General features: G+C 43.8%; 1 protein-coding gene across 6 annotated transcripts in view; it reads right to left on the bottom strand.

The window, feature by feature from the left end:
• KIAA1210 (KIAA1210 ortholog) overlaps positions 1–17866 on the bottom strand; it is a 129253-nt gene that overhangs the window by 22324 nt on the left and 89063 nt on the right. For 4 of the 6 annotated variants that reach the window (XM_029067494.1, XM_029067492.2, XM_029067491.2 and 1 more), the window contains 3 exons: positions 15097–15265; positions 5432–5561; positions 2136–2294 (listed from right to left, as the gene is read on the bottom strand). In XM_029067494.1, the coding sequence (XP_028923327.1) occupies positions 2136–2294; positions 5432–5561; positions 15097–15265 (458 nt within the window). Of the gene's footprint in view, positions 1–2135; positions 2295–5431; positions 5562–15096; positions 15266–16520; positions 16674–17866 lie in introns of all 6 variants that reach the window. The other 2 variants (XM_029067496.2, XM_029067495.2) reach the window with 2 other exon arrangements.

Genomic DNA, 17866 nt, shown 5'->3' with positions numbered 1-17866 from the left:
ATCGCCTATTGGATCATGGTGCTACTTAATGGACTGACACTATGCGGCAGCAATAAATGGGGACTGCATGTAAAAAACCTCTGCATGTGCTTCTCAATGTACCACAGCCCTGCCCATCTACAGAAGCAGGGTGGCTCAGTGGAAAGAGCATGGGCTTATGAGTCAAAGGTCATGGGTTCTAATCCTTACTCCGCCACTTATCAGCTGTGTGACTTTGGGTAAGCCACTTAACTTCTCCATGCCTCAGTTACCTCATCTGTAAAATGGGCTTAAGACTGTGAGTCCCAAGTGGGACAACATGATTACTTTGTATCCCCCCAAGTGCTTAGAACAGTGCTTGGCACATAGTAAGCACTTAACAAATACCATTATTATTATTACACACCTGCCATCTTCAAATGCTTCAGCAGGAACATGACTCTCAAGGATGAGAGAGTGGGAATCACCTTGTGGAAGCCCACTAGCACTATCCTCTACTACTTAGGTTATAGATCCTGATGCCTAAGGACCAATCTATTGTTCTTAATGGGAGGATCCGTCACATGTCTGAGTGATTTGTTTGTATGCGTGCGCAATTTCTTATAGGCACCTATATGAGCACACATACATATTTATATAAATTGATATTCCCATTCACTGAAACCTTGAGAATTTTGGATTAAAACTGCACTGAATTCAACTTTCATACAAATTGCTATTTTCTTTTTTTCCCCAAATAAATGAAAACATCTGCAAGTCATTTTTCTCTAATACTTTTCTCTATTTGCTTGTAAATTAAAAACCTGATTATTGTATTTGGTTTGTGGCATTGGATTTAAAATGCTAACCACGATGCAAATCAAAAGCAGAGGACTGCGGTTCTATACCCAAACACCCACCAGGAAAGGCAATACAAAAGAGAAGTTTCAATGTATGAAGGAACTCCTCTGCCAACTATTCCAGACTTCAACTCTCTCCTGAAGCCAAAGTACCCCAACCTCCTCCTCTCTTTCCCTGATGACTTTGCCAATTATTTTGTGGACAAAGTTGAAAACCTTAGATGCAAGCTCCCCCCAATTTCCCCTTATCGCCTCACCTTCCTCTCTGCTTCACTTTCACTCTCTCACACTTCCCAACCATCTCTGAAGAGATCTACAGCCTGTTTTCAAAGTACATCTTCTCTACTCGAACTGCTGAATTCTTCTCACTTTCTAAAATCCACTGTGTCCACTAACATTCCCTCCTTGACCAACATCTTCAACTCCTTACTTTCTGATGGCTCCTTCCCCTCTGTCTTCAAGCACATTTCAAACACCTTTCCTGCATAAAAATGCCTTCTCTGGATCCCACCGTACTCTCCTTCTTTGGCCCTATCTCCTTCTTTTCATTCGTGTCCAAACTCCTTAAATGGATTATATACAACAGCAGCCTCCACTTCTACTCCTCCAACTCCTTTCTTGACCCTCTACAATCTGATTTGCATTCCCCTCCACCAAGACCACTGTGACCAAGGTTCAATGACTGATGACCTCCTCCACTCTCTCCTAATGCCTCCTTGACGTCTCAGCTGCCTTAGACACTATGGCCCACTCCATTTTTCCAAACACACTCTCTGGTTTTGGTTTCCCCTAGCTGATGTTGGTTTTCCTGAAATCTTCCTGCTCTCCACCCACCCGCTGTCCATACCCTTCCTCATTCTTGGAACTCCTTCCCACTTCAGACCATAGATACCTCCATCTTCAAAGTCTTCCTGGAATCACATCACATCCAAGACACCTTCCCCAGTAAATTTCTACTCTCCCCTGGTTATATTCACCCAACTGCTCCCTCAGAACTTATGCTTCACTTGAGCACTTGACTACTCACAACCTCCCACTGTACTTATGAACATATCTCATTACTTATACACTACCACATGCATTGATTCCCTTTTTTTCTCTTTCCTCCTATCGGTAAATTAGTTCAGTGTCTGTCTCCCTATATGGATTATAAGTTCCTTGAGGAAAGGGGCCCTGTCTACTAACTCTACTGTACTCTCCAAAGCGTTTAGCACATTATACTGCACACTACAGGGGTTCAAAGAAATATACCAGTTGATTGATTTTGCTGGATGTGTGACGAACATCCCCTGTCCTTAGTATTCGAGTCTCACATACCTTACTTGATGAGCATGTTAAGACTTCATGAAGGGTGGAGATTTCAGGTGGACTTCTGGGTAACCCATCATCCTCTGAAACTGCTCCTGTATCCTCTGATCTCCTGCCAGTGATGACCAGCGGGGGGGACCCAAGTCGGATGTTCTGCCGGAGCTGGAGCTGTGGACAGGTCAGGGGAGAAGGAAGAATGATGCACAGGCTCTAAGGAAAGAGACACCACTATTCCCCATCGTCCTTCCCATTTCCTCTCAGTTACTCTGGGCATAAAAGAGCCTGCAGTGAAAAAGTCCTTGGAAAATATCCACAGAGGGAATAACATTTACCTGTCATGATCTTGTGAGGGTTTATCCTGTGTTCTGAGATCACACCGTGACCGGGTTACATCATCACCTATGTTGCACTTATGTCAGGCAACCTGACATGTGTCAAGAAGGTGAAATAATTGTTTAGATAGTTCCAGCAGCATTATAATAGGCCTCAATTTGTTTCTAATATCCAGAAAAAGGGTCAGGCAATTAAAAGTAGAGAAATTCTGTTTTGCACAAGAGGATATGCAGATGATTTGAAGGCTGTACTAAATATGTGCATGCGTGTGTGTGTGTGTGTGTGTGTGCTGAGGAATTTATGCCTTTAACAAAAAGATTTGAATGATGTGTTATACCTTTTCTCATCTAGATAATACTGCTTGTCCCAGTGAAAAAAGAAGCAGGTGTCAGCTTCAAAACATCTTAACCCCCTGGGTAGGACTAAATGCAGAAAGAATGGAAGCAGTTCACCTACGAAGAGTGAGAGGAAGATTAAGGTAAACTTCACCAATCCTACCAAGGTGGGAGAACTCTGTGGTTGCAAATCCCCCTTGAATTGATTTTTTTCCTCCCCTTGCTTGGAGAGAAACTGCTAGAAAGCCCCCTTGCTTGTACTTTCAAGATAAATTACTCTAGAGTTCCTGAGAAAACTGTCAGATTGGTCTTTCAAGGGTTGTTATTTAGTCTATGTGAGAGTGAGAGACCAGGAAGCATATTTCCTCTCTTTGAATCTCAGTGACACCTGGGTATGGGGCAGCACAGGGCGTAGCTGAGAAGGAAAATGAAAACTGATGTTGATGACAAAAACTGGAGATCAGGATCAACAGGGGGAGATTCTCCTGCGGCAACTCTGCTTTTCAAAAATATTTCTCCTGGTTATTAAATGTAGAAACTTATTAGATTCTACCTGGAGCAGGGACTTTTTCTGATGACCTAGATCTTGTGCTAGAAATTATGAGTTCTCAACAGTGATGCAGCAGTTTTGTTTTCTCAACCAACCGGTACACCAGTGAAATCTCAGCAGAAATTCAACTTGGAAACTTATGACACAGTAAAAATTCAGGCCTGAGCTATGTGTCTAAAAAACTCAGTTTTCCAGGTTTTTTTGGGTCATCGGAGGTTGTATGGTTGATTTGGGTTTTTACCAACTGTAGTTTTCAATACATGCATAGAGTAAGCATGTTGCAGGTAGGGGATGTACCTACCAACTCTGTTATATTGTACTCTCCCAAATGCTTAGTATAGTGCTCTGCATAAAGTAAGCACTCTAAATACAATTGATTGATATTTAAATACTTCTATCCAAAATGGTGCCTTTTTTTCCTCTAAGAACCCACAGAAAGAGAATCCAACCTCTGACTAGACACCCAAAAAGTGTCCAATAAATGTGAATGGACCCAAAAGGTTTCCTAAGCTAGAAACGGATCAGTGGAAGAAGGAAAGTTATTTTAAAATGAGCTGGCCCAGCCTGCCACCAAACAGCTGTCCAGAGCCCCAAACTCTTGCTTGTCTCCAGAATCAATGTTGCTGAAGACTTTCAGCCCTTCTCCACCCTTCAGATCCCCCAGACAGGCTCAGAACAACAAGCTTTGTGGTTCTAAGACTTCTTTTGGAAGGTAAAAAAGCACTGGTCAAAAAATATGAGCACATCTGGTATCTGAGATAGTAAAGTGGGTAAATGAAAACATAAGTCTGAGATCATCAGCAATGAGCTGATGAGTGAAAACAAATATCCTGATTCAGATGGGTCAGGACAATATTTCTCACCTTTTTTCTGACCTTTCTCTCCTCTCCTGTTTCCAAATTGGAGCTGACAATGCCCTAGGTACCACAATGTTTCTTTGGGACTTAACTTTAGAACCTAAAGTTTAAAAAATAGCCCATAGCTATGGGTGGGGGAAAAGATGCGGTTTAAATTTAACAGAGTCTCATAGGGTAACAGATCTAGAGACAGTTGAAGTGGCCTGAAAGGGAAGGAGGGCAGGGCTATTATTTTATTTCTTTCTAATTAACCATTTTACCTGGGTAATCTATTAAGAATGGAAGGAAGCTGACAAAGGCTGAAAATGTAAAAATAATTAAAAATACCTTGATTAAAGGATAAATCTACTTTAGGTGTAAAGTATATTTGAGGTTGAATTAAAAATCCTTGGAATGTAAAAGAAGGAATTGGAGGATATAAATATTGGAGGCTTTCTAGGCTGCTTGGGATACAAGTTGTTTTACAGTTGTTTTCTTGTTTATAGAAGCAGCATGGCTCAGTGGAAAGAGCGTGGGCTTGGGAGTCAGAGGTCATGGGTTCGAATCCCAGCTCTGCCACTTGGCAGCTGTGTGACTTTGGGCAAATCACTTAACTTCTCTGTGCCTCAGCGACCTCATCTGTAAAATGGGGATGAAGACTGTGAGCCTCACGTGGGACAATATGAATACGCTGTATCTACCCCAGCGCTTAGAACAGTGCTCTACACATAGTAAGCGCTTAACAAATACCAACATTATTATTATTATTATTTTAGTCTGAGGCCAGAGTTGTTGCTGGAGAACTATAGTTGCTATTATTTATTATCAGAATTCAGTGTTTCTATAGCACGTACTGCTTTAAAAGGCCCAACTTCCATGTCAACTAATTACTTCTTCCACATCCCCAATGGATAGGTTATTATTATTGTTCCCATCTCACAATGGAGGAAACTCTAACCTAAACAAACTGTCTTGTCACTTCAGCTGTGAACCTAATAATAATAATAGTATGTATTAACCTCTTAATATGGGATAAGCACTATGCTAAATGCTAGGCCAGATATAAAAGAATCAGATTAGGCATAATTCCTGTCCTAAATGGGGATCACAGCCTAAAGAGGAGGGAGGACAACCATTTTATCCCCATTTTACAGTTGAGTACACAGCAAAGGCTAGCCCAACAAAAGAAGCTTGAAAGTGTCAGGGGGGAAGCATAATTGAGCAAAGCTAGAGCCTGACATCTCATCATACCTGTAAAGCTTTCACTTTTCCAGGAAGATTTTCTTGAGAGGTCTGGTCCCCAGGGAGGTTTTCTGAGCCAGATTCCAAAATGAAGACGCTGTCATGTGACAGCGCTTTGTTCCCCATGATGGCTTTAGACCTGGAAAAAGAGAAAAAGTCTTTAAATACCTCATCACCCCACATTGTTCTGTCCCAAGAAGGGTGATTTGGAGAAACTCTAGTTTGGGCTGTCTTAGAACCTTTCCCTGACTAGACCAGGAATGTGTTGGACTTTCCTCCCCTCAATGCAATCATTAATTTGCATATTTTTAGCTGGTCTGGCCCTCAGTTATTCATTTTGCGTAGAATACATAATCAACACCATCAGGGAAGGGGAAATGGGAAATCACTCTTGAAATCATTATTCTAATTGCCAGGGGTAGTCTTTTTCTTCCTTTTTAGACTTGTGACACTTATTAAGTGCTTACTATATGTTACACCCTGGGGTAGATACAAGGTAATCAGTGTGTACACAGTCCCTGTGCCTCCAGAGGCTCACAACCTAGTTAATCCCCATTTTATAGATAAGGAAAAACTGAGGCCTAGAGAGGTTAAATGACTTGCCCAAGATCACACAGCAGGCCAGTAGTGGAGCTGGGACTTGGACCCAGGTCTCCTAACTCCTAGTCTCTTCCTGAGCCATGTTTGTGATTTGTCAGAATAATAATAATAATGATAATAATGATAATGGTATTTGCTAAGCACTTACTATGTGCAGAGCACTGTTATAATAATGATAATGGTATTTGCTAAGCACTTACTATGTGCAGAGCACTGTTCTAAGCACTGGGGTAGGTACAGGGTAATCAGGTTGTCCCACGTGAGGCTCAGAGTCTTCATCCCCCTTTTCCAGATGAGGTAACTGAGGCCCAGAGAAGTGAAGTGATTTGCCCACAGTCACACAACTGCCAAGAGGCAGAGCTGGGATTCGAACCCATGTCCTCTGACTCCCAAGCCCAGGCTCTTTCCACTGAGCCACACTGCTTCCCTGTAATAGCGTTGGACCCTGTATCTCTATTGTGGAATTCTGCTAAAGAATCTGTCCTCTCACCTAGCCAGTCAAAGCCTTTTCATAACAAAAGCCACTGTATTCAGCCATGCAGCTTGAAAGAACATCTTTCAGGTATGACGTAGTTGTGAGTATGAAGTTACAGTCCACTGGAACACCTCAAGAATAGGTCTATTTAAGAAGAATGACTGTGTCACTCAGCAGATGAGGCATAGAGGAAGATCTATGCTTGTTTTAAGAGGGTGGGGAGGGTCAGGGTAACCCTTATGTCAGGAGAGCACCAGTGTTCTAGAGCAGAGGTCAACTCTGAATTGCAGCCATCTCTTGTACTATATTCAGCCACTGTATTCAGCCATTTGTTGGGAGAGGTCTGTGGAACTGGAAATGAGGACTTGATCTCATCTGGAGGGGCAGCGGTCCTCCTCTAGCCAGGGAGGGAGGAAGGTGGGCAACTGGAGCGGGTAGCTGTGGCCCAGCCCACCCCACAGTGGTCGGCCACATAAGGCAGGAAGCACGGATCCACGCCCTACTGCTGCCACCTGCTCCGGCTACCTGCCGTCTCACCTCACATACCGGTGAGATAAGAAAAAGAGGGAAAATGTCCCGGTTGTCCCTCAGATGTCTCAAAGACCAGCTGGTAGGGAGTTGCAGTCAGTGATTCTGAATGTCTTTATGGAAATGCATGAATGCTACGTGCGGGAAGGGGTCCGGAGTGAGCGGGCCCAGAGTCGGGGAAAGAAATTGAGAGCAGCTTTTCCATTTAATTTTTATACTTCCTTCCCCACACCTGGAGGTTGCTCCCGCTCCTTTTATCACCTTCCACCTAGGTCTGTGGGTTTCCACAAGGAAACCTTCCACAGAGGTATCCCGACATCTCCAGTCACTGCTCTGAAATGGATTCACAAGGTAGTTTCCAGGGGATAGATAGCAAGACTGCTTGGGTGTCACTTCCACCACTCCGGTAATCCTTGGCATTTACATATGACTCTTTCAGATGTCCGGATTTTTCTGCCACTTAGGTTCTTATGTAGCTTTTTAGACGCTTTACGTTTTTGTCCCTTGAATTTTATATTTACTTCAATGTCTGGTATTGTATAATCATGATAATCGTATTTGTTAAGCATTTACTATGTGCCAAGCACTGTAGAATGCGCTGGGGTAGATACAAGATAATCAGGTCCCACATGGGACTCTCTGCTGAAGTAGGAGGGGGAACAAGTATTGACTTCCTATTTGCAGATCAATCAGTCAATCAATTAATGGTATTATTTGAGCACTTACTATGTGCAGAGCACTGTACTAAGTTCTTGGGAGATCAATACAACAGAATTAGTGGACACGGTCCCTGTCCATAATGAGCTTAGGGTCTAGAAGGGGAGTCTTGATGAGGGAACAGAGACATGGGGAAGTTAAGTGACTTGCCCAAGGTCATAGAGCAGACGAGTGGTGGAGCTGGGATTAGAACTCATGGCCTTCTGACTCCTGGGCCCGTGCTCTATCCACTAAGCCACACTAGTGGCTTGGTTTGGTATGGCTGACTGGTACTGGATTTCTATGTGGTAATTATAGGTAGTCTGCCCATTCTCCCTCTGAAATTGGGAGTTTGACTTCTGTGAGCTCGCAATTCGTTCCGATGTGCCCTCAGCCCATGCATCCCTGGGGCTCCTTATTTGTCCCACCATGTAAGTGTTGCCAGCAGCCCTCCCTGGTCTTGGGGATGGGTAGGGGGAGGGAAAGGAAGGAACAGCTCCAAGGGGTTTAGAAGTTGGGTTGTGTGAAATCTGGGCTGTGAGAAGAGTGGGAAATACAGCAGGCAGCTATGTAGGGAATTCATTGTGTGAAAGAGGAAAAAGCAAGTCAACGCAACATCTGGACTGAGTTTTTATTTATAAAATAACAAAAAGGAAGAAGAATAAAGAAATTGGATAATGAGAAAGAGCTTTATGCGGCTCGCTATAATACTAGCATTGTTTGGAACACTGCCCCTTCCCCCCAGCTTCAACACTGCGCCCCATCTGCACAGTCCTGTGTCAAAATGACTACAGACCAGGAGCCGCTAGGAATTTTTAAGCTTTGAATTGATGGAGAAATGCTGCTTTGTCTTCATTCCCTTTGAAAAGAGTAGGGTTGTTTTATGCTGTAAGCATATACTATTATATAGGCTTTGGGGGGAGGCCAACAAAAGGGGTAACTATATCACACTTCCAGTATGTAATTTGGGCAAGGGACTGATTATTGATCCAGTTCATTTTCTTCCCCAGGACATTTTCAGGATGATTTCTGAGAGTTCTTTGCTCAAAACATTCAAGAATCATCCTGCACAGTGAAATCTTGACAAAATGTAAGGGGAAGAAATCAAACCAGTACCCAGAGTATATACTGAAATGGTGATACCTTTATGATGACAAAGTGTACATAATGTTAATAATAATAATGTTATTTGTTAAGTGCTTACTATGTGCAGAGCACTGTTCTAAGCGCTGGGGTAGATACAGGGTAATCAGGTTGTCCCACATGAGGCTCACAGTTAATCCCCATTTTACAGATGAGGGAACTGAGGCACAGGGAAGTGAAGTGACTTGCCCAAGGTCACATAGACAAGTGGCAGATCTGGGATTCGAACCCATGACCTTCTGACTCCCAGGCCTGGGCTCTATCCACTAGGCCACACTGCTCCCATGTGCAGGCATGCATGCACGCACAGACATACACGGGACACACACACGCCCGTGTGTCCCCCCGCCACCGCCCCCGCTTAGCTTCCCCACAGCCCTGCTGTTGGCCCAGTAGAAATGACATTGCTCTGGGATCAGGAGACTTGGGTTCTAGCTGGCTGTCTTGGGCCAAGACTGCACATGAAAACTGCACATGTCCTTTGCAGCACCTTGCCTGCTGATTCATATCTTGCATTGCATACCTCAGGGGGAACACAAGTGGCAGGGATGAGACGGTGTGAATGAGTGCTGCCCAAGCCTCTAGCACTTATACATAATAATAATAATAATAATGGTATTTGTTAAGCGCTTACTATGTGCCAGGCACTATACTAAGCACTGAGGCACAGTACTAAGCATTGAGGCACTATACTAAGCGCTCACCTCTCCTGAGCAGGTTCTCAGCCATCATTCTTGATAGGAGGTCCCATTATTCTCTCTTTCTCTCTTTCGTTTACAATCTTCCCATGACCCCCAGAAAAGCCCTCTTGCCTGGAGTGGAACACACTGAGCAATCTGAGCCCACAGCTTCTCAGGTTCTCAGGCTTCTTCTGAAGGCCCATGGCCTCACGGAGAGAGCATGGGTCTGGTAGCCGGAGGACCTGGGTTCTATTCCCGATTGCCATATGTCTATTGTGTAACCTTGGGCAGGTTACTTAAGTTCTCTGTGCCTCAGTTACCTCTCTGTAAAATGGGGATTAATTCCTTCTTCCTCCTACTTAGACTGTGAGCCCCAAGTGGGAGAGGGACTGTGTCCAATCTGATTAATTTGTGTCTACCTCAGTGCTTAGAACGGTGCTTGGCACATGGTAAATTTTCAACAAGTACTATTATCATTATTATTATTATGGCCTGGAAGCATGCACCCCGTTCAGCACACAGTGTTGTTTTTTTTTAAACCAAAGTACCCCCAAGACACAGGGACCATGTCTAATTCCCACCTTTGTATTGTTGCCCAGTATGCTTTGCACACAGTAAGTACTTACAAAAACTACTCACTCCCTGGGGATAAAAATAGGGAAAGAAGAAAGGGGATGAAAGGTAGCAGGACCTAGTGGAGAGAACATGGGCCTGGGATTCAGAGGACCTGGGTTCTAAACCCAGCTCCACCACTTATCTGCAGTGAGACCATGGCAAGTCACTTAACTTCTCTGTGCCTCAGTTACCTTGTCTGTAAATGGGGATTAAGACTGTGAGCCCCATGTGTGACACGGACTTTGTCCAATTGGTCATATCGTATCTACCCTAGCTCTTAGTACAATGCCTGGAACATAGAAAGTGCTTTAACAAATACCGTTTAAAAAAAAACTAAGCTGAGGTTCTCTAGATTGCAGAATTTGGGCTGCCAGGCTACAATGCCCAGTAATCAAGGCAGCAGCTGAGGTAGAACCACAGGAGTGCTGCTGCTGAAGCTTGAGTCTGGAAGTAAACCAGGGCTCTTTCTGGAAGCTGGGCTAAGATATTTACTAGCACACTGGCTGCCCGTAACTAACTGCCCCCAGCTGTATGAATATGTGTCTATATGTATAGAGGGAAGGTTGGAGAGGAAGTGTTTCGTGAATCTCACCATAGCAATTTGCTGGATACCTACTTATCCAGCTGTAATGGGAGGTGGGTTGAAGCAGACAATCTATTATATCTCCTCTACACCAAAATTGACCAGATTAGCACTGGTTTTAGGAGTAATGGTCTGGGTCCTGGATAAGTGGGTATCCAGCAAATTGCTATGGTGAAATTCAGGAAACACTTCCTCTCCATCCTTCCCTCTATACATACAGACACACATCAACACACAATTTCACACTAGGTTTTGGATATAATAATAATAGTAATAATAATAATGTGTTATTTTGGGATTAAGAATTTATGAGAAGCACTAGGAAGCACTCTTCTACATGCTGGGCTAGATACAAAATAATCAGATCAGACACAGTCACTGTCTCATAGGGAGCTCACAATAAAGAAGTAGGGAGAGCAGATATCTCGCTGCATTTCACAGATGATGAAACTGCCTTGCCCAAGGCCTCATGACAGAACAATGGCAGAGCTGGAACTAGAACATGAGCTTCCTGGCTTCCAGTCCCATACTCTTCCCATTAAGTATCTCTCCCTCTCTTAATGTTTCACTTCTTTTTTCCTCTGACATACCACCTGTTCTCGTTGTGCCCAGGGAATATGTCTGTCTGCCTGTTACACTGTATTCTACATAGCACTTAGTACAGTGCTTTGCACTCAGTAAGCACTCAAATAAATATGATTGAAGAGTGAATGAATAAATGTTCTGTTTTCAAACTCTTGTTTCTGCCCTCTTTAAGAGCATAATGGAAATGACCTTTGCATTTGAAGGGAGTACAGGAGGAAATACTTGCATTGTAAAACAAATCGAAAAATTAAAGAAAAAAAAAGAGAAAGGCGAAAGATCCCTTAACTGATGGAGACTGAGGATTTCCCCAAACTATTTTCTAAAAGTGGTGACAACCATAAGTTAGAAGGTGCAGTGTGGAATTAGCATTTCCTCTTCTAAGGAGGGGATATATGACAATATGGAGCATATGTGCATATTTGGATTTTTGCAGTGTACTCCATACAGGGAGGGAAGTTACATATGAAGCAGATTATACTTGCCTCCAAACAATGATGGATTGGTGGCCAAAGAGAGAGAGAAGAGAAAGCAGATGTTTAACTCCTAACCCATTTTCTCTTAATTGTGACAGCCACTCCCATGCATCCATCAACCATACTGTACTTAACAATCCATTGCCGAAAACAGCATTAACACAGAGAACGTATATGTTGATTTAATTCCTTTGCTATTCATTTTCTGGGTGTGCATGATAGATATGGCTTTGAGAGAGGGACAGCTTTGTATATACACCCCTACACCCTCACATCTGCACCTCCTCATGCTTTTTTCTTTCATGTTTCTCCTTGGCTTTCTGACTAAACTCGTTTGGTATCAGTTCAACATCTGTTTCCTGTCTCTTCATTAGCTCTAAATTTTCCCTAATAAAAGCATTAGCTAAGTACCAGTATAAGGATGTCTAGACACTAAATTCCTATGTGCCCAACTCTCCTATAATGCAAAAAGTGCATGCTTGCATTCCTTGTGTTAAGGAAAATTTGTGCTAGAGTGTTTCCCCCATGTCCAATGTCATGTGTATGCCCACGCCCGTTTCTTCTGGCACAGCAAAATACTGATTCTAGATTTGAAGAACATTTCTAATTCTGCTATGGCTTTCTACCCAAAGCACACAGTGAAAACATAAATTCTGGCAGAACATTCTTGCATACCCTTGTGTTAAGAAAAACTTGTGCTAGAGTGCTTCCCCCATGTCCAAAGTCATGTGTATGCCCACACCCGTTTCTTCTGGCACTGCAAAGCGCTGATTCTAGATTTGAAGAACATTTCTAATTCTGCTGTGGCTTTCTATCCAAAGCACGCAGCGAACACATAGGTTCTGGCAGAACTGAGTGTACCTGAATATTAATCTGCTCCCCAACAAAGGAAAATTTCACTCCGGATGCAATTTTGCACATTCCAACTGTTTCTCTCTCCTCTTCAGTGTTTAAAAATTACAGGCAAGGATGGGGTTTATCCCTTGCACTAGTCGAGTCTTTGGTGCAATTTCGGAAAGTCGTTCACCTAGGAGAAGTGTGGACTAGTGGAAAGAGTACAGGCCTGGGAGTCAGAGGACTGAGGTTCTAATCCAGGCTCTGCCAGTTGCCTGCTGTGTGACCTTGGACAAGTCACTTAACTTCTCTGGGCTTCAGTTTCCTTATCTGCAAAATGGGAATTCAAAGTCTGTCAAAGTCTTAAAACAGTGCTCAACACATAGTAAGCACTTAACCAATACGGTAATAATAAACCTAAGCGAATGACCACTCAGATTTCATTCATTTCACTGAGTGTGTCCCTGTGGAGCAGGAAAGCTGGTAACAAGCTTTGTGAGAGCTGGTAACATTTTGATACTGATTTATTAAATTGCTTAAAACTTAAAAAAAAAAATGACAGCACAGAATCTGCTTTGCCTGGGGCAAGCTGTTCCAAACATGTTCCAGCCTTCTTTTCCCAGGCATGCTGAATAGAGAGCAGGTTCTGAGACTCCACAAATAGAACTCAACAACAGATGAACTGTGGTACTTAATTGTGCTATTTGTTAAGCTCTGTGCCAGGAACTATACTAAGCACTGAGGTAGATACAAGGTAATTTGTTTGGACTCAGTCCCTGTCCCCCATAGGGCTCATAGCCTTAATCCCTATTTTCCAGATGAGGTTATTGAGACACAGAGAAGTGAAGTGACTTGCCTAAGGTCACAGAGCAGATAAGTGGCAGAGTCGGGATTAGAACCTAGAACCTTCTGACTCCCAGGGCCAGGCTCTAGATCCAGGTACTGCATGGGTAGCCATTTAAAGGGGAATTGGTAATCTTGCTATTTAAATTATTTGGAGTTTGCATGATCTGGCCCCCAAAGTTTCCTAAGACTGCTGAGTTTGGACCTCCAAACCCCTTAATATAGGGTTTTAATGGGCGGCAGAGGATGAAGCTTAGCTGAAGAGTCCTCTTCTGATGGCTCGAGGTAGCTTCTGCACTCTCCACTCCCCACCCATCTTACCTTCCGCCCACTTATAGCCCTGGAATCCCACATTCTGCAGAAGCACCGGGAAATGAAACTTTACAGGGTCCCTATCTCACTGTAAAGTGGCCAGAGTTTTTTCAGCTAACCCATGGACACTTACATACCTGCCATTTGTTAACCCATGGACACTTACATACTTGCCATTTGTTAAGAAAGGTTTGTTGACACAGAAGTCCATGTCATGTTCACAGAGCCTTAACTCCAAATGCATAAAGTAAATATAATAATCATCAAGCTCAATATTCAGGTCTCCAGAGACACCTTGTATGTGGGGAAGGAAGGGCCATCTGCTACAACGTAGGGTCCTTGAGGACAGGGATCATGTAAACTAATTCTATTATGGTCTCCCAAGCACTTAGTATAATCAGTGCTCTGCACACAGTAGGTGCTCAATAAATGCTATTAATTGGAAACTGTTCCTGGAGGACACCTCATTCTTTTTTTCAGTGCCTCAGGTCTTCTGCCTTATATCACCTTAGCAGTTTCCTTCAGTGTCATATGTACGGCAAAGTTTCTTCCTTTCTTTTAGGGCAAATGAGAGGAAAGTATGAGTAGAAAAGCAGCATGGCCTAGTGAATAGATCACGGGCCTGGGAGTCGGAAGGACTTGGGTTCTAACCCTGGCTCTGCTACTTGTCTGCTGTGTGACCTTGGGCAAGTCGGTTCACTTCTCTGTGCCTCAGTTACTTCATCTATAAATGGGGATTAAGACCATGAGATCCATCTGGAAAAGGGACAGTCCAACCTGATAAGCTTGTATCTACTCCAGTGATTAGTACAATGCTTGGCACACAATAAGTACCTAACAAATACCATTTAAAGAAAAAAGGTAGAAGGAAGATTGTCCCCTTAGTAACGCATCACAGTCTAGTCTATTTGAATTATTTTTCCTGATGTCATTAAAAAAAAGGCACTGAACGAGTTCCTTTGAACTATGAAAACCAAATCTCTCCAGCACAAACCTCATCCTGTATAGAATAACCCCTCAAAGAGTTCCAGGGAAGACTGTGATTCCCCCAGTGATCACAGTCTGGACATTCTTCAAGGGATGGAGAGTACAAGTCAAATTAACCCTAGACTAAACCTGGAGCACCAGAAAATGGAAATAACTGAGACTGTAGTGTCAGCATCTGTTTTCAGTGTGGCTTTGCCCAGACAGAGCAGGGTAGGGAAGGAAAACAGATGAGAGGGGTCTCCAGGAGCCCCCAATACCTCCATAACAAGGCTAAAAGATGCCCAAGTGACCCCAGCTGTGTGACTCCCCCTTCAGCTTACCCAGGCTCAGCTGGCGAGTGAAACGCAATAGTATTGAGAGGCGGGTTGTTAACATCGCTGCTGGACTGGCTGGGTTTTAAATTACTCTCTCCACAGGGAACAAGAGGCTCTTTCCTCTTCTTTTTGGCAAAAAAGTTCTTGAAAGTCTGAAATCTGGACTTCTTCTTTCCTAGAAGTTAGAAAACAAAGTGAGAAAGGGTTAGAAGCAGCAGACGTGACATTCATAACCGAAGGGAGGAATAAGATCCAAGCTTTCCTGGGGATGTCTGCATCGGTCTCACAGCACCATTGACATTTATCGGTTTCCCTCTTAATAATTCAGTAAAGGAGCGCATTACCACCCAGGAAAAACAGAAGCTTCAGCTCTAAGTATGTGGGCACTGTTCAAACCAGCACACCGATAATTCATGCTCCTTCAGGTTTCAATTATTAACACATCCTACCCAGTAACCTCCCATTAAAAACACAGCATACCCTAGTGGATAGAGCATAGGCCTGGGAGTCAGGAGGGCCTGGGTTTTAATCCTGGTTCCACTGCTTGTCTGTTAAGTGACCTTGGGCAAGTCACGTCACTTCTCTGGGCCTCAGTTTCCTCAACCGTAAAATGGGGATTAAGACTGTGAGCCCCACATGGGACCCGGACTGTGTCCAACCCGATTATCTTGTGTCTACACCAGCACTTAGTCGAGCGACTGGCACATAGTACGCATTTAATTTTTTAAAATCTGACCCAATAATTTGTGAGGGATTTCCATTCTTAGTTTGGAGAGCTGAATTTATTAGACAGGGAGGAGGGTGATGCAAGGATTTCATCGATTCCCTAACAAATCTTGGAGTAAGCACTTAATACCACAAACAAACAGACAAAAAACTTGACCTACTTCTTGCATCACTGAGTTGTTGTAATGGGAAGTCATTTTGCTTAGCTCTCCTTTCCCTTCAGTTCTGTCCACCCGGGTGATAGCCCAGGTTACGGCTGACCCCTTGACTTGCTGAATTTTCTCTGGGTGAGCCTATACAATGCTTGCTAGGTAAGCTAAATACTCCAAAATACAGTGTATTTGTTTTCTAAGTCTCGCAATGAGCCCAGTCCTCTTAACTGATGCTCTGTGGGGGAGGGGAAGTAGTTGTGCATTCTTCAGAAGAAAGGAATTGTCCTAATTCGGTCACTACCCAGGGCTTTAAGAGTCAGATGTAAACTACTGATTCTATACACTGGGTGAAAACCCCCATCCTCACGGGTCCTACTCTCATTATCAGCCCCAGTGTGAGGAGCTGGCAGAGACAAGCTCGTTTTGGTCAGGGAATGTGTCTGTTATATTGCTGTAGTATACTCTCCCAAGCGCTTAGTACAGTGCTCTGCACACAAAGTGCTTAATGAATACAATTGACTGACTGGCAAACCATGGAAGCCTTCAACGGACCTACTTGATTTCCTCCAATGTAGATGCCGTGTTTCCACATTCCTTGTTTTCTTGAACATTTCCAGGCATGTCTCTTAAAGAGCCTCCCAGGTTAAGACTTTGGAATTGCCTCCTGGAAACATTTTCTCGTTATCTGCTGCCCCAAATCTTCACCTGTTTTTGAAAACCCTTCTTTCACTGCAACCGAAGCTCTTACATTAAGAAAAGGAAACCAAATGAAAACGCAAACCTCTCCCCTCCCCAAAGGGACCTTAGGGTCAGTCGATCACTTGTAGTTGTTTTCATATAATTAAGCTGCGGGAATATACCTCCGGCTTGCATATTTGAGGCATTAGAAAATACTTTATGCAAACTCATGCCTGCTGGACTCCGCTGATAACACTTGGTTTTGCAACAACAATAAACTGAACACTGAAGAAGTAAAATCACTGGAGAGATGCAAGTAGGATTTGAATTATTCCAGAAGGCAAAGGTTTCCGTCTGCCACTAGTACCAGCTCTTTGCCCGAGTAGCGGGGTGGATTAGGCTAACCCATGGCCTTGCTTGGATCTTAAGGGAAAGGGGGTTTCAGAGGTGGCCAATAGAGAGAAAAATCCTCAGCTCAGACTTTAAATCCTTCGGTGTAAACAGGCCTCTTCTCACAGGACTTTGCACGGTGCAGCTTTGTCTCAGCCTTATCCAGACGGGGCCATCCATGCCCCAATTGCATCATCCTGACAATGTCAGTCAGTCGCCATTGAGAGAAGCCAGTAAGGACTGCTAACTATGCTCCTCCCATGCCCAACCTGCTTTGGAAAGGCAGAGGAACTCTGGATGATTCCCTGGCCAAAGACATGAGCAGAATTTGGCTCCACAACACGACCCAGGAGCACCTGACTCAGTGTTCAGTTATTTCCAGGGGAGAAACATTTAGAGGACAGATCTTCAGTCATCTGAAGAGCACTTCCTTGGTGCCCAGCCTGTGTCATTTCATCTGGTCCTTTGTGTTGGCAAAGCACTTCCAAAGGGTGAGAGTGCAACAACCTTTCTATCTTTAAGGTAATTCATTGTCCACTCACCCCACTGTTCCATAAGGGCATAGGGGCAATCAGTTCCTACCCACATAATTCTGGGTGTAGATTCTGTAGGGAAGCAGCATGGCCTAGTTGATGAGTCTGGGAGTCAGAAGGAACTGAGTTCTAATCCCAGCTCTGCTACTTGTCTGCTGTGTGACCTTGGGCAAGTCATTTCACTTCTCTGTGCCCCAGTTATCTCTTCCGTGAAAATGGAGGTTGAGGCTGTGAGCCTCATGTGAAACTGGGACCTGTGTCCAACCTGATTACCTTGTATCTACCCCAGGGCTTAGA

Source organism: Ornithorhynchus anatinus, chromosome 6, assembly GCF_004115215.2.
Source record: "Ornithorhynchus anatinus isolate Pmale09 chromosome 6, mOrnAna1.pri.v4, whole genome shotgun sequence".
NCBI classification, from domain to species: Eukaryota; Metazoa; Chordata; class Mammalia; order Monotremata; family Ornithorhynchidae; genus Ornithorhynchus; species Ornithorhynchus anatinus.
The sequence above is the reverse complement of the archived record's forward strand: the minus strand, read 5'-3'. Positions and strand labels throughout refer to the sequence as shown.